A 14,969-nucleotide genomic window follows, 5' to 3' on the forward strand; every position below is an offset into this window, starting at 1 on the left:
AGTTGCTTACAAGTCACGTGATGGTCTCAGATTGGAGGGACACTTATACCATACCCTTCATAAGCTACTCTTGACAGTAAGTGCTCACACATATCACATTCGATGCGAATGTACTCCTACATTCATCTGCATGCCATAACATATCTTCATACTCTTTAGTTAAGAGAACAATCAACTCATATGGCACACAATGACCTACACTTGATATCGCTATCGTCCTAGTAATAGTATATCATTTGGTCGCAAACATTTTTAAGGACTTAACGAAAATCCTCTTTGTCGATTAATAATAATCTAAGAACTTCATTACAACATAGAAGTTCAAAGATGGTCAATTTTAATAAAAATATTAAATAACTTTTATTAATAAAAATTTATATATAATTTATAAGATGAGCATAATCGTCTAATGATTGCTTTGGGATATATTTTTCAACATGATTGTCGTCACTGTCCTTGGTTACTTCTACACACATCAACTTCAAATAGTAGAAGAATTAAAGAGTTATATATTATTTTATATATTTTTAGAGTTATGTATTATTTTATAATTTTCGATAGTCGAACTGTTGTGTAATTTATGTTCAAAATTATGTATCATTCTCTATTATTCTATGTCTATTGCGAGTTATATTTATCATGAAATGAATTAGTATCATATTTTTCATGCTCTAATATACTTGGGATGTATGTTATTTTTTAAAGTCATTAATGTGTTGTAGCTTACGAGGGATGGTATCCGGACCCTCGAGACGTAGTATTCTTACATTACAGAAGATCTATCGCTCACAGCCATCATAGATGGCAATATGAGTATTATATTCTTATTATTTATATTTTTGTAAAAAAATTTTTTTTGAGAGATATACATTATCTAATTATTCTATCTTATTGCAGGAGTCCAGACACCTCCGATTATGATAGTCGATGCTAACATATGAGGATGAAGGATATCCCAGATAGAGTTATAAATTATTTATGATATCTAAGATTTTATGGAGTCTATCGGATTGGGTGGATACAGATGGATGTTGGTCTTATTATTGCCTTACTTAAGAGATGGTTCCAGAGACACACATTTCATTTTCATTCGGTAAGACGACCATCATGTTATAGGATATTAGTATCCTCACTGGACTATTAGTTGATGGTGAGGCAGTTATAGGAACTGATCCCACTCTTAGCATTCTAAGTGGCAGAATATTGCTATCGATTATTAAGATTTTATCGATGCGTAGTTTTTTATCATTCATAATTGAGGATAAGTGTTTGGATGATCATTATCGATATTTTCATATTGAAGATGATGCACCAGAGGAGATAGTGCGATAATATGTCAGAGACTGCATACTGCGATTACTAGGGGTGCCTTTTTCTGATACTTCATCGAACAAGATAAGTTGATGTTTTTATCATTATTAAAGGATTTAGATATCACTCGTAGGCTTAGTTGGGCAGTGCAGTACTAGCTTGCTGTATAGGACTATTGTCAGGGTTCTACGACGACCAGTTAGAGATCGGAGGTTATCTTGTATTATTGCAATATGAGATATACAAATTTTAATTTTCTACATTGTATAATAGCTCTGATTGGACATATCATATATGATCTTTTTTGAATTGGCAGATTTGGATATGGAGAGGATGCCGACTATCAGTTCATTACGGAGACAGTTGCTTGAGATGCCACTAGAGCAGCATGATCCCAATGTTCATTCAGATTAGATGCATCTTGGAGATATAGGTATATAAATATTAATTTCATTACTTATAAAATTTAATTATCGATGAAATTTAATAATATGAACATACTATCGAGCAGATAAAACATTACATTCGATGTTTACCATGTGTCGACAAAGATGGCATGAGTTTATAAAGATCAGTTGGATACATTGACTGATACAAGTAGATGGATAATTTTAATTTATGTAAAATATAATTTTATAGTATTCATAGTCTATTGAAAAATGAGCTTACTAATCCAATTTTACTTTTTAACTCTATCAATTTTTGTGGGAGCCATACATAGATCAGATATTTTCATATTACCATAGAGTTGCATGATGGACATGATATATGGACTGTAGGGTGTTGCTTATTTTTTTGATGTGGTGGAGTGGTATCTTCTAGATCGTGTGCTATTAGTTTGGCAGATTCAGAACATCCCAGAGTAGTTTGATATCAGCCACGACTTCATCTATTGATCGATGAGAGAGAGCTCATATTGATTGGGTATCAGATATGCATAATATATCATATTTGAATGCACGATGAGATCATATAGTTCATAGTGATCATATATAGGGGTGGCAATCGGATCGGACCAGATCATAAATGGATCGGTCATAAAATCGTCAATCCAAATCCAACCTATTTATTAAATGGTCAAAACTTCAAACCTGAACCCGATCTGTTTATTAAACAAAAATTCGACCTGACCCATTTAACCATTTATTAAATAGGTCAAATTAGGTTAAATAGGTTAAACAGGTTAAATAATTAAACAGTTAAATGGGTTAAACGGATCTTAAATGGGTTAAAAAGGTTAAACAGATCGGGTTAAATGGTTAAAATAGGTTAAACAGGTTAAACAGATTAAGTAGATTATCTGACTCAATCAACCTAAAATTAAATGGGTTAAACAGGTTAAATAGATCAGATATCTAAAATCTAAATCTGACCCAATTATTAAATAGATTAAATGGATCGATCGTTTATGATGCAAATCCGTTTAGCCTAAATCTAAACCTGTTTATAGCGGATCGAACATGGGTCGGATTGGTGGGTTGATCATATTTTGCCAGCCCTATCATATATTAGGAGGTCATCCATGTATCGAGGACTACATGACTTGATTTCTTAACATTATAGTATCAGTCATCGAACAGCCTCGGTATGTAGTTTCAGGATACGAGGGTGAGAGTTTTACTGTATGCATATTGGTAAAATCTCAAAAATTATGTGTTATGTCAATCTTATATTTAATTTCAATTCATTAAATCTTCATTTTACTTCTTATCGTTAATGCAAAATATTTTATATAACTACATTATGTCTTAATTTTATGATCTATAATGTATTGCTTTTTTTTTTGTTATGTAGACTATCGTTTGTCGGGTCTTATATTGGACACTCGTTGTGCTCTATCTATGATTGATGAGGATGAGCGGATCTGATACTGCAGGAGATGGAGAGATCATATTTAGGGACATTGACAATGATTGGAGCATTTTATGCATCAGATATGAGATATACACCATCACCACATGCTTCAAATATGCCAACATCATGTATTCGTAGATTATGCCACATGCACACATATGCCATCATTTTTTGATCTACAGATGTCAGGGCCTTCATCTTCCTACATACCCAGATGACAGCACCGAATCAAGTTGGCATCATGATTCTTCATCTGAGTGGTCTGATTTTTTTGTTACAGGCCCATCATTAGATCCATATAAGGGGTTGAGGGGGTACTCAGCACCTATTATTCCTGAATGCATGTTCATGAGACATCCATGTTATAGGAGATGAGCTATCACAGGTGACATAAGAGTAGGAGCGACCGTTGAGGACATTCGTGAGAAGGTTCAAGCGGCCATGGGCACCACGACGTCCTTGTGGGACTTAGTATTTTTTGATTTATAGTACTGTAGATTTTTTATAAACTGTATACTTTTATTCTATCTTATATTATTTATTATTATTTCTATCGGAGTTTTAGATATTTTGTTTGTTTATTCAAGTACTAGATGCTATATTGTTTGTTATGATTTTCACATGTGTCTTGAAAAAAATTGAGGAAGAAATATCACGTTAAAAGAGCTATCTAAATTAGTTTAAAAAATAATATCATATACCAAAAAAGTAAAATAATAATGAGAAAATTATCATGTATCCAAAAAAATTGTTTTAAAAATATAAATAAAATATATCATGGATCGAAGATTAAGGTGAGGAAAAAAAATTATTTTAAAATATCATTTGGAATATGTCACTACTTTTGATCCACAGATGCCAAGGATTATCTTCTACATGCCCTAGATGAAGCATCGGGTCCGAATTGGTATCATGACTCTTCATCTGAGTAGTCTGATTTTTTTGTTAAGGTTCATCATTGAATCCAGATGAGGGGTTGAAGGATTACTCAGGTAGGTACTCCAACAGATATGCATTCTCAGAGACTCCACTGTATAGGGGAGGAGGGGCAGTCGGGGGGGGGGGGTGTGGGGGGACAGCCGGTGGGGAAGGCATCGGAGGGCTGTCGATGGGGGAGGAGGTAGTCGGGGAGAGGGAAGAGGGAGAGAGAAGGAAGAGGGGCGGGGGAAGAAGAAGCGGTGGTTTATCTGCATGAGGAGGTTGATCATCAGAGAAAATGGATCAAGGGTCGTCGGAAGAAAAGCTCGTCGGAGAAGAAGCTCAATGAATCATATTTTTTTTATATATATATATATATATAAATGAAGAACGTCATTTTGAATGATGTTTTTAGAAATGCTATTTTTAATGATGTTTTTATTTTTATTTTTTTTGGATAGAATTCCAGGTAGATGCTGATCAGATCGAAAAAATATTATTTCAAATGATATTTTTTCAAAAAAAATATTTGAAATATTTTTACAAATTTTATATTATTTATATAAATAAATTGATATTTATATTAAATTGATAAAAAAATTTAAATTATATTAATATGGTAAAAGGCTCTAATTTTTCCAACATTTTGACAGCGGCCCGATACAAAATTCGTTTTTCTTGGTCGAGATTGTTGGCTCAACCCATACAAACCGTCTCTGCGACCCGTGGCCGCCTCGAGGAACCCGCGTCTCTTCTGATACCGCATGGGGTAGAGGAATAGAGGGAGGAAAGCAATGGAGGCGAGCAGTAGCAGGCACAGGAGCGTCGCCCCGCGGCCAGCCAGCGGCAGGAGTCGGAGTTCCATCCACTCTCTCGGCACCGACCTGATCTGCGCGATCTTTGCCCGTCTCGACCACTTCGAACTCGTCCGCTGCTCCGTCGTCTGCAAATCATGGTCTCTTCTCCCCCCTTCACGATTCTCTAATTTCTTCTTTATTTCAACAACATGCTGTGTTCACGCAAAATCTTAAGAGCATTTCGTTTAAACTTTCTGTTTCTAACTACCAATCTTTGGTAAAGAAAATTCAAGATGGAGAAAATTTTTTGGTTGAAAAATTCCATGTAATTCCACGTATTTTTTTTGCTCTTCGTAAATGGTCATTAAAACTGGGTTGTGAACTCTGTATTGTCTTTTTAGCTATTGCGTTAAAGTCGTCTCGGCAAACAAACACTGTGTTTACTTGATTAAAGTGCTTAAATTCGAAGAAGGGTTGATTGTGGACATTACAAATATTTCTTACTCAATTTTTGGATCCACAAGGCGTTGAGGGATCATTACGGTCTTATAAAATTTGCCTTCAGATCTCGACGGTAGATGGTAGTCCCTCAGTTATGGCCTTTCAAACTACACGACAAAGAATCTGTTTGTGCCCTGATAGACAGCTCAGCCTGATTTTGCTAATGTTTTCGTCTGCTGTCCAAAATATAGTGTCAGAACTTTAGGAGTCATGAATTTCTCTAGCTCAATATTCTCCCCGTATGAAATCTAGCAAAAGGTGTAATCGACATTTTTATTGCAAGGCTTACGAGGACCCATGCGGCTGTGTGTTAAGTCCATCAACTATGCAGTCGGTAGATCCTTGGTATGTGTGTGTGTGTATATATAAGAAGACTAAGGAACCTAAATAATACTTTCAGCTAGCCTTTTTTTGGGTGGAGTTCTGGTTGTAATAAATGGTATCAGAGCAGATCTGGCTTATGGCTATGTGTACCAGGGGATACTACATACACACAAATCTCTCTCTCTCTCTCTATGTGTGTGTGTCTCTGTATCTCTCTCTCTCTCTCTCTTTGTGTGTGTGTGTGTATATATATCTATATCTATATCTATATCTGTATCTATATTATATATCTATATATATCTATATCTATATACATTATATCATATCTATATACATGTATATACATGTATATATATGTATATACATGTATAATGTATACATGTATATACATGTATATATGTATATATATGTATATATATAATGTATATATATCTATATATATATATGTATATATATCTATATATATATGTGTGTATATATATATATATATGTGTGTGTATATATATATGTGTGTGTGTGTGTATATATATGTATATACATATACATATATACATATATATATATATATATGTATATATGATATATAGATATATAGATATCCATATATATATAGATATATGGATATACATACATACATACAGATATATATATATATATATATATATAATATATATATACATAATATACATAATATATATATATATAATATATATATATATATATATATATATAATATATATAGATATATATATGTCTGTGGCTCCGACCAACACATATACCACTGCTTCCACCGTATGCACGTGGCTGGGAAATATATATATATATATATAATAAAAAAAAAAAAAATATATATATATATCCAAGTAACCCAAATGAAACTTTCCGACTAGCCTTTTTTGGGTGAAGTTTTGGTTGTGATAAATGGTATCAAAGCAAACGGGCTTATGGCTATGTGGATAGGGGATACTACATCATAGGCCTATATGGGCTGATCACAGTTTGATTATGGTGTTTGTGATCGGATTTGTGGTACTTGTAACTGGATTTGAATGGACTTTGACCTTTAGCCTAGTGAGGAGTTAGAGCTTAAACAGGAGAGTATGTAAGGACTTGTAGGGTGTGTGTCTAGTCTTATATTGGCTATGAACAGATAGATCTTAGGTTTTTATATGGAGCCAAAGAATTTTAATAATACCTTCCAACTAGCTTTTTGGGTTAGGTCCTGGGTTATCATACTACTATTCCAACAACCTGTCACTTTTTGGTAGTCATATTGATTATACTCACAGAAAACAATGTCTTTCTCAACAAACATATACGAAGTGATATCTTGCTTTTATATAAATGGTCAATAGAATGTTCTGCCTGTTTTATAAATATTCTTTTCTATATTCTGAGTGAATTTAAAAGCGTACCATATTGAAGCTTAATTTTTGTGACATTTTGTTGAAGATTTCGTATCATTCTTTTGAACAACAAGTGTTAAAGCTTCCCTTCTCTAAAGTGCTCTGCTGAATGTAAATTATCTTATTGACAAAAATCAACAATGTGCAGCCTTTTCCTAGAGTGCTCGTTTTGTAGCCTTCCTATTGGAGTGCATTTGAAAGTGTATTTGATTGTTGCAGCATTTTGTTGGAGATTTACTTATTTTGTGCTTTGTGGGCACCCCACAAAGTGAACTTCATATCTATTATATGAAATTCTTGCAGGTTTCGAAACCATGAAACTTTTTCGTGGTGCTATTTTGCATCTCCATTTCATCATTTTATCCATATTGCAATAACTCAACGAGAATTCCAATATAAGGAGAATTATCACACAACAGTATCCTTCATGTTTTTTTATGAAACTGTTCTCATTCATTCATCATAATTAAAGGTTTATTTCTTACTCTTGTGCAATATATGATTTTCTTTAGGGCGTTATGTTGTTCTGTAAAACATTGTATATCTTAGTGGTACATACCCTCTAATTATGTCATTCTATAAAACATTGTATATCTTAGTGGTATATACCCTCTAATAATTTATATCGAATCTTGATTATATGTTTCTTGATACAATCTTGGTATCCTGGAGGTACTGGTGCACATCTGAAACTATGTTCCTAGCTGCTTAATTCACTCATCTAGAGTATTGCTCGAGGAATTCATTTCTTAGCACTATGATCCATTGCGAGGCAGTCCTTGTGTCTTATATATTCCCTCAACTCTCAAGCATGTGGTGTTCATGCAAGACCATGCTGCTAGGGAAGGCGGTACTATCTCGAATTGCCTAGATTGGAGTGTACTAATTGTATCAGGGCCGACTGCGACAGCTCCACCCTTCAGTTCGTGAAATCTAGTGCAGGAGGGGGAGAGGGAGAAGGAGAAGAGAAAAAGAGAGAGGGAGGGAGGGAGGGAGGGAGGTGTGGTGGTGGGGTGGTGAAGGGAGGGCTGAACCCTCCGATTCCCTGTTTCGAACAAAACAGGGCTAGGGGTCCTCATTTCCTCTCTCTCCTTCTCCCTCTCCCCCTACCTCGCTGGCTCCCCCTTTGTTAGTATGCCGTGAGTCGGCACAATATAGTATCATACCATACCGTACCATATTGCAGGGAGGTTGATATGGATCTCGGTACCAGTACCGCTTAAACTACTGCTTCTTCAGTCTTCACTTTATTAAATTATGCTTCTTAGTGCCTCATGTAATACAATACGAGAAAGTGTATGACATGGAGTTCATTATGCATTTTCACTTGACATGGAGTTCATTATGCGTCATTGGTGGGGTAAATATTCTTATTAATCTGAACAGAAGATCTTCATTCTCACTTCTCTGAACTTTTTGATGTAAAACTAAACACATGCAGATTGTTTCTAATAAGAAAAGTAAAGTTTTGAGTGGTAATTAATATTTATCAATTTTAAATTACATGGGTTTATCTCTTAAGAGATCTGAGGTGCAACTTTTTTTTTTTAAATCAGGAACAATGTCATCTACCAATCTTCATTGATGAGAGATCGATATTACAAAAAGAATCCACATATCAGGAACAGTTCCAATATTTCAATTCCACCAGAAACATCGATGAAGATCTATTTAGAAGAGCTGGCCATGGAACAGCACAGATTAGCCCTTACAAGTGGTTCTGCTGAAGTTCATCAATGGACTGGTCATCCAGTCAGGTATGCTCATTTGTCTAGTTCATCTTATATTTATATGTTATTCAATTATGACCCATACATTGCACTGAAAAGGTCTGCATCAGACTTTTTATTTTTTATTTTATTTTTTCACAAGCTACTTTTATAAAAATTGTGATCATAAAACCATCATAGTTTAATTTGCAGTTTTACTAAAAATAGTACTGCTGTAAGGCTGTACTGTTGGTGCATGCATGTATTCTTGCATCCTTTGAAAAGATGTTCACAATTTGATTATTTATACTCATACGCATATGTTTTTTCAAAAATAACTTTTTTTTTTTGAATAACTATATATTTTTTCCCAAAATAACATTTTTTTGAATAACCCAAATGACTAACAATTTGTGGTAAAATATCTAATAATCAAAATAACTTTTCCATCACTCATACTAAGGTTCTTATTAAGGCTTCTTTGTGTGGATGGCCCTGCTACCTGATCTTAATTAACCCAAAATTTTGGGTTTGCTGAAGCACTAAATTGTGAGATAGTTTTCTCTATCTTTTGTATTCTTTTTTGTAAATAAACCTTAAAAAGATCCTCTGTATCAGGAAGTTTCATTTAGTAATATAGTTCCATTCTTTACTCTCTTGTACCCTCCCTCCCTTTTTTTTCTAATTTCATCTTGATTGCATGATCCTTACATCAAATAATGACGAATCTTGAGGCTAGAAGTGGCTAATAACTTGTCAATCTCAAAATGTTTTCTTGATGTAAGATCAGTCAAATTACACGCACCATACATATAATGTCACGTTGGGTTTCCTAAGGGCTTTTCAGATCCACAAGGTGTAAGAATCCAGTAAGCTGTTTACTCGTTTGCACGGATATGAAGCAAACCTCATGTAGACATGGAGTGGGTTTTTAAATTTGAATGAGAAAGCATGGTGTTTGGCATCACCTCCAGTTTTTATTTTTCAGTTTTCATGAAAACTAAAACCAATTTCTACTACTACTACTACTATTACTACTACTACTACTACTATTATTATTATTATTTTAACTGGTACCCAGAATTTGTTTGGTAGTCAGTTGGGTTGTGTTTGGCGACAGTGGCAGCAGGGAGGTGGTGATGGTGACCATAGGTGGTTTTGGTTTTCAAAAACTTTGATAGTTTCCACAATTTCTAGAAACTAAGAAGGGTTTTCAAAGAATTGAAAAAGGAAATAGGGTTACCAAATGCTATTTCTGCCTCAGTTTCTGTGTTTTTGAAAAACAAAAGCTAGAAATGGGATGTAATGCCAAACAGGGCATAGCTGTATAGGTCAGCTGGGCAACCTAGAAAAGCTTGATACTCTCAATTTTGTGAACTGAGACTTATGGACTTTTTTTTTTGGAATTTTATTATTTTTCTTTTTCAAAGGGCCCTTTATATTGCTGGCCCCTCCATTTTAAAGAGGGATATGGGTGTCATCAAGCAGAAGATTTTGGAGTTGGAGTAAATTCAATCTTTTGAGGTTTAGTTGTTGGCCAAGGATTGCTGAATGTCCCAAACCGGATGGTTCATGGCAATCCGAGCCATCCCGACAGAAAATCGAGATGGTTCGATCGAGCAAAATGGCACACTAGAGAGGGAGAGGGGGAGAGAGAGAGAGAGAGGAGTGGGAGATAGGGGATGACGTCGTCGGAGGTCAGTGGTGGCCCGCTGAGGCAACTAGAGGGCTGCAGAGATCTTCACGGCTCGGCGTCACTCGATAGGATATTTAATCGAGCGAGAAAAGAGAGAGAGGGGAGCGATGGTACTAGAGAGATGCAATCAGTAGAGAGGTTGCCGAAGGGCGCCAGATGGCTGCTGGGTTATCTTACGGCAGAAAACGCATGGACGGAGCCACGGCCGTGAAACGAGGGCGATCACCCCTATTCACTTGTTGGCTTTTTTTAAAAATGAAGATGAATTAAGTGAAGCCGGCAGATCCATTGCTGGTTTTACTGTTTGAGAATTTTTTTTTAAAAATCTAAGAAACAGTGAAGTCGGTGACAAGTGTGCCGCTTCACCAAACCTATTACCAGCTTCACTATAATTAGCATTTTTCTAAAAATAAATCTTGAAACAGGGGTGATTGCCCTGTTTTATGTTGCGGTGCCGGAGGTCATGATCGCGCCATCCGGCGGCCAATCGAAGGTCCTTCGGTGGCCTCTCTGATAGCTTTCCCTCCCTCCTTTTCTTTCTCTCCCCCCTCTCTCTATCTCTCTCTCTCAACCAAGGATTGGCGGATGAAGCGGAGGCCTTGGTGGCCCTTCGAGCACATCGGTGGCCCACCTGTGGCCACCACCTGCATCTCCTCCGACCATGCTCTCCCTCCCTCTCCTTCCCTCCCCCTCCCCTCTTTCTCTTTTTTCCTCCTCTCAGTTTTCTTCTCCTCTATGTCGGTTTGCACTGGTCGGTCCAGTATGGATCTGTACCAATCTGTACTATCGGACAGTCGGCACGGCTCCAATATCGAGTTCGCCAACCTTGGTTGTTACATTTAAGCTTTTGTATTCCTCTCTTTAGTTTTCGACTTCTTTGTATCCTTGTGTTTTTCCTTCAGTGCTTCTTCCTTTTTCTTCTTATTTAGTATATTAACCATCATATTCCAAATTCTAATCGGTTCCAAAGTAATCATCTAGTGGAAGTCCTCAAGGCTTCTTTGATCTCATCTTTGAGCTCCGTACGTATGCCAAGATATTATCCTAAAATAACTATATGTTTGAGATGCTAAACCTATTTCAAATGTTTAAATTCTTTCTCCATCATACAATCTGTCTATTCTTACCTAACAACCCTGCTGTGTATTAACCAAGGTTGTTACACCATCTAGGTACCGGATCCTGTACCAGTATCATCCTATTGTAGTATCGATACATAGTCTGGTATGAGATGGCGAGGCATATCGAGCATCGGTGCGATATGAGATTATATACTGTATGATGGGTAAGTATGGTATCGACTGGTATTAACATTCATTGAATCATCTCGAATCAGACAGTTCAGGACGTTCCAAGCCGTATGATGGCAAATCGGATGGTTCAGTTGGACAAATCAAAACACCAGACAAGGGAGAGGGAAAGAGGGGTAGAGAGAGAGGAGAGGATGGAAAGAGAAGATGACACCATCGGAGGTCGGTGGTGGCCGGTCGAGGCTGCTGGAGGTTCGCGGAGCCTTCCGTGGCTTGGGTCGTCCGATAGGATGTTTAATTGAGAGAGATAGAGAGAGGGGGGAGCAACGATATCGAAGGAAGATGTAGCTAGCAGAGAGGTCGTTGGAGGGCACAGGATGGCTGTCGTGGCCATTGGGCGGTGAAAAGTGCACGGATGGAGATGCGGCTGCAGAATAGGGGTGATCGTCTTTGTTTAATTCATTGCACCTTTTTAAAAATGATGATGAATAGTGAAGCCGACAATGGATTTGCGGCTTTACTGCGGTCGAGATTTTTTAAAAAATCTCGTGAAATAGGGATGATTATCTTTGTTTCATGCTCGCGGCATCACAGGCCACGATTGCACCATCTGACAGCCACGATGGCTAGCCGACGGCCTCTCTGATAGCTTCCCCTCCCTCCTTTTCTTTTTCTGCTGCCTTCTCTCCATCTCTCTCTCTCTCTCGGCCGAGATTTGACAGAGAAAGTAGAGGGCTTGGCGGCCCTCTGAGCGCACCCGCGGCTAGCGTCTCCTCTGGCCACCCTCTCCCTCTCTCCCCCTTCTTCCTCCTCCACCTCCCTCTCTCTCTTTTCTCTTTTCCTCCTCCCTAGTTTCCTTCTTTTCTTCTGTATCGGTTTGCACCGATTTGGTCTGGTATAGATCCGTATCAATTTGTACTGCCAGTTCGCTTGTACAGATCCTGATTCTGGTTCCGCATAGCTTGACTGGTACATTGAACTTTGATTACAACATGTCTACAGTTTGAAACTAAAGAATGAAATTTAATCTATTAAATTCTTCAACACTCGTGACGTTCCCTAGTCTTTGGATGCATCAACATACTTGAAGGCCTTAGGCCCTCAACCATCCCGCTCCTGTTTTTTTCTCTGTTTTCTTCTATATTGTTTTGTCTTGTTATTCAGCTTTGCAATATCTTTCCACAAGAAGCTCTAGTATTTAAGCTACATTAGGAGCAGTGCACTCATCAAATATGATGTTCATTGGCTCACGATAAGATCTAGGTTTGAAGAAGAATAGTTATAGAGGATATGGTCCTAGAGGCTATCATGATCCTTAACATGGTAAGAGGATGAGAATAAGCAAATTTGAGGCCAACATTCTGCCTGGACTGTTACAACCATTTCTTGGATGAGAAAATCTGCATAAAAATTGGTGGTGATAGATGACCAATTAGTGTGAGAAGGTAGATCAGCCACATTAAAAGATAGATAGGGGATACATAGAGTATGTGAGGATGCAGAATTTACTGTCAGAGGAGATATTTATTGTCTTGAAATTCGGGAACAATATCTAGCAGGATAATGAAATGCTATACAAGGTAGACTTGTCAGAAGGATCACTAAAAGATCTGCAGAGTCTAAAATTATCTAGTGCATTTGAAGACATGGATTGTGCATTTTTGCGGTGACTTATAAGTATCAGAATAATAGTTGGCAAAAGGAGGTATTGTAACCAGTGCCTTAAGTGTCAACACCAGACCCCATACCATACCTTGCTGCTATATGGCAGTCCATTACAGTATACCTTGCACTCGCACAGGGTATGTTGTTGGAGTTGGCATAACACTTGTACCATGTGGTGTTATAAGGATGTATCAAGCCTGAAATTCTATTGGTGTTGTACAGGTAAGCACAGTACATCTAGTACCTGCTAGTACAAGTTGATAGTTGCAAACTTATTCAGAACACCTAAGGGCAACTTAAGAATTAGTAGAGAACTGAAGTTTGGTATCCTGCTTCAATCATCTGGAAAGTCTCTCCGAGGTGGTCCAGGCAAGGATAGCACTCTACCTTGTGGAGATCTATAGCAGTCTTAATAAAATCACATAAAATAAGCAATGAAAAAACACTATCACATCTAATGCAAGTATGGTGAGGCAGAGGGTTATGATGTGCCATAAGTGGCTCATATTCTAGTCAAATGTTACCCCTTAACTAACATTGAAACTAAGATCTTCTTCTTGTTAATTAATATTTAGCAATAATCTTGGGTAGATTTTGGGTATTTATACAGGGCCAAGGAATTTAAACAATATCTTCAGCTAGCATTTTAGGCAAGGTCCTAGATTATCACACTTGAGTTATCCTGTTTTTTCTTTTTTATGAGTTTTTGCATGTGTGTGTGCATGTGTGTGTGTGTGGTATTCCGTAGTTGTAAGTTGTAATTGAAACCTTACCTGTCCTTGGCCTTATAAGCAAATGGACTCGTTCTTATCTTGTCCGCACTCTTTGGTTTTTATGTCTTCCTTGAAAATATAGCTGATAGATCTTTCAACTGAAGAGTGGCTCTAAGGATCTATAAACTCATTGTGTTTTCTTTTCTTTTGCTTTGGATGTCTTTGGATTATTATAACATAAATGGGTTAATTCCTATTTTTAAATGAATATCTATATATCTGTATTTATATCTATCGGTGTAGACGTATGTGTATATATTCAAGTTGCATTATTGTGTTTTGTTATTAGAAATGTTGGATACACTGGAGCCAGTTGATGGTCATTGACATCCCTCCATATTCGTGACACAATGGTTAGGCCTACTTATCATTGGGGGAAAAACAAAGACATGTAATAGCTGCAATAATATTGCTCTCTTTTCTTTGTGATCATTTGCTTGGAATATGATAATATGCTGTGATGCTTTCATGTTTGTATTGCAGTTCATATTTCTTGGTCTTATTTGCCTAGTTTTGATCCATCACTTTGCAATACCTATTTTAGTTTATCTTTTATACAAGTTGTTTTCTTAAGTTATTTAAATTTCTCAGTTCAAAAATTTTTGGTTAAACTCTACAATTTTTTAATAATCTTGTTTTGACCAAAGATGAAGTATCGATTATTAAAAACCTTAACTAAATTGAAGTAATTTGAAGAAATTAGAAATATATGTTGTTCGAGGTTGCCGTATCGGGCTGAACCGCTCGATATGGGGCGTACCGAAC

General features: G+C 36.7%; 1 protein-coding gene across 1 annotated transcript in view; it reads left to right on the forward strand.

Moving 5' to 3' along the window:
• The first annotated feature begins 4,778 nt into the window (after nucleotides 1–4,778).
• LOC105051234 (F-box/WD-40 repeat-containing protein At3g52030) overlaps nucleotides 4,779–14,969 on the forward strand; it is a 50,319-nt gene continuing 40,128 nt past the window's right edge. Inside the window, 2 exon segments of the mRNA XM_073243230.1 lie at nucleotides 4,779–5,038; nucleotides 8,668–8,868. Of these exon segments, the coding sequence (XP_073099331.1) occupies nucleotides 4,878–5,038; nucleotides 8,668–8,868 (362 nt within the window). The 5' untranslated portion in view covers nucleotides 4,779–4,877.

The sequence above is a fragment of the Elaeis guineensis genome, chromosome 9, assembly GCF_000442705.2.
Source record: "Elaeis guineensis isolate ETL-2024a chromosome 9, EG11, whole genome shotgun sequence".
Classification (NCBI taxonomy): Eukaryota; Viridiplantae; Streptophyta; class Magnoliopsida; order Arecales; family Arecaceae; genus Elaeis; species Elaeis guineensis.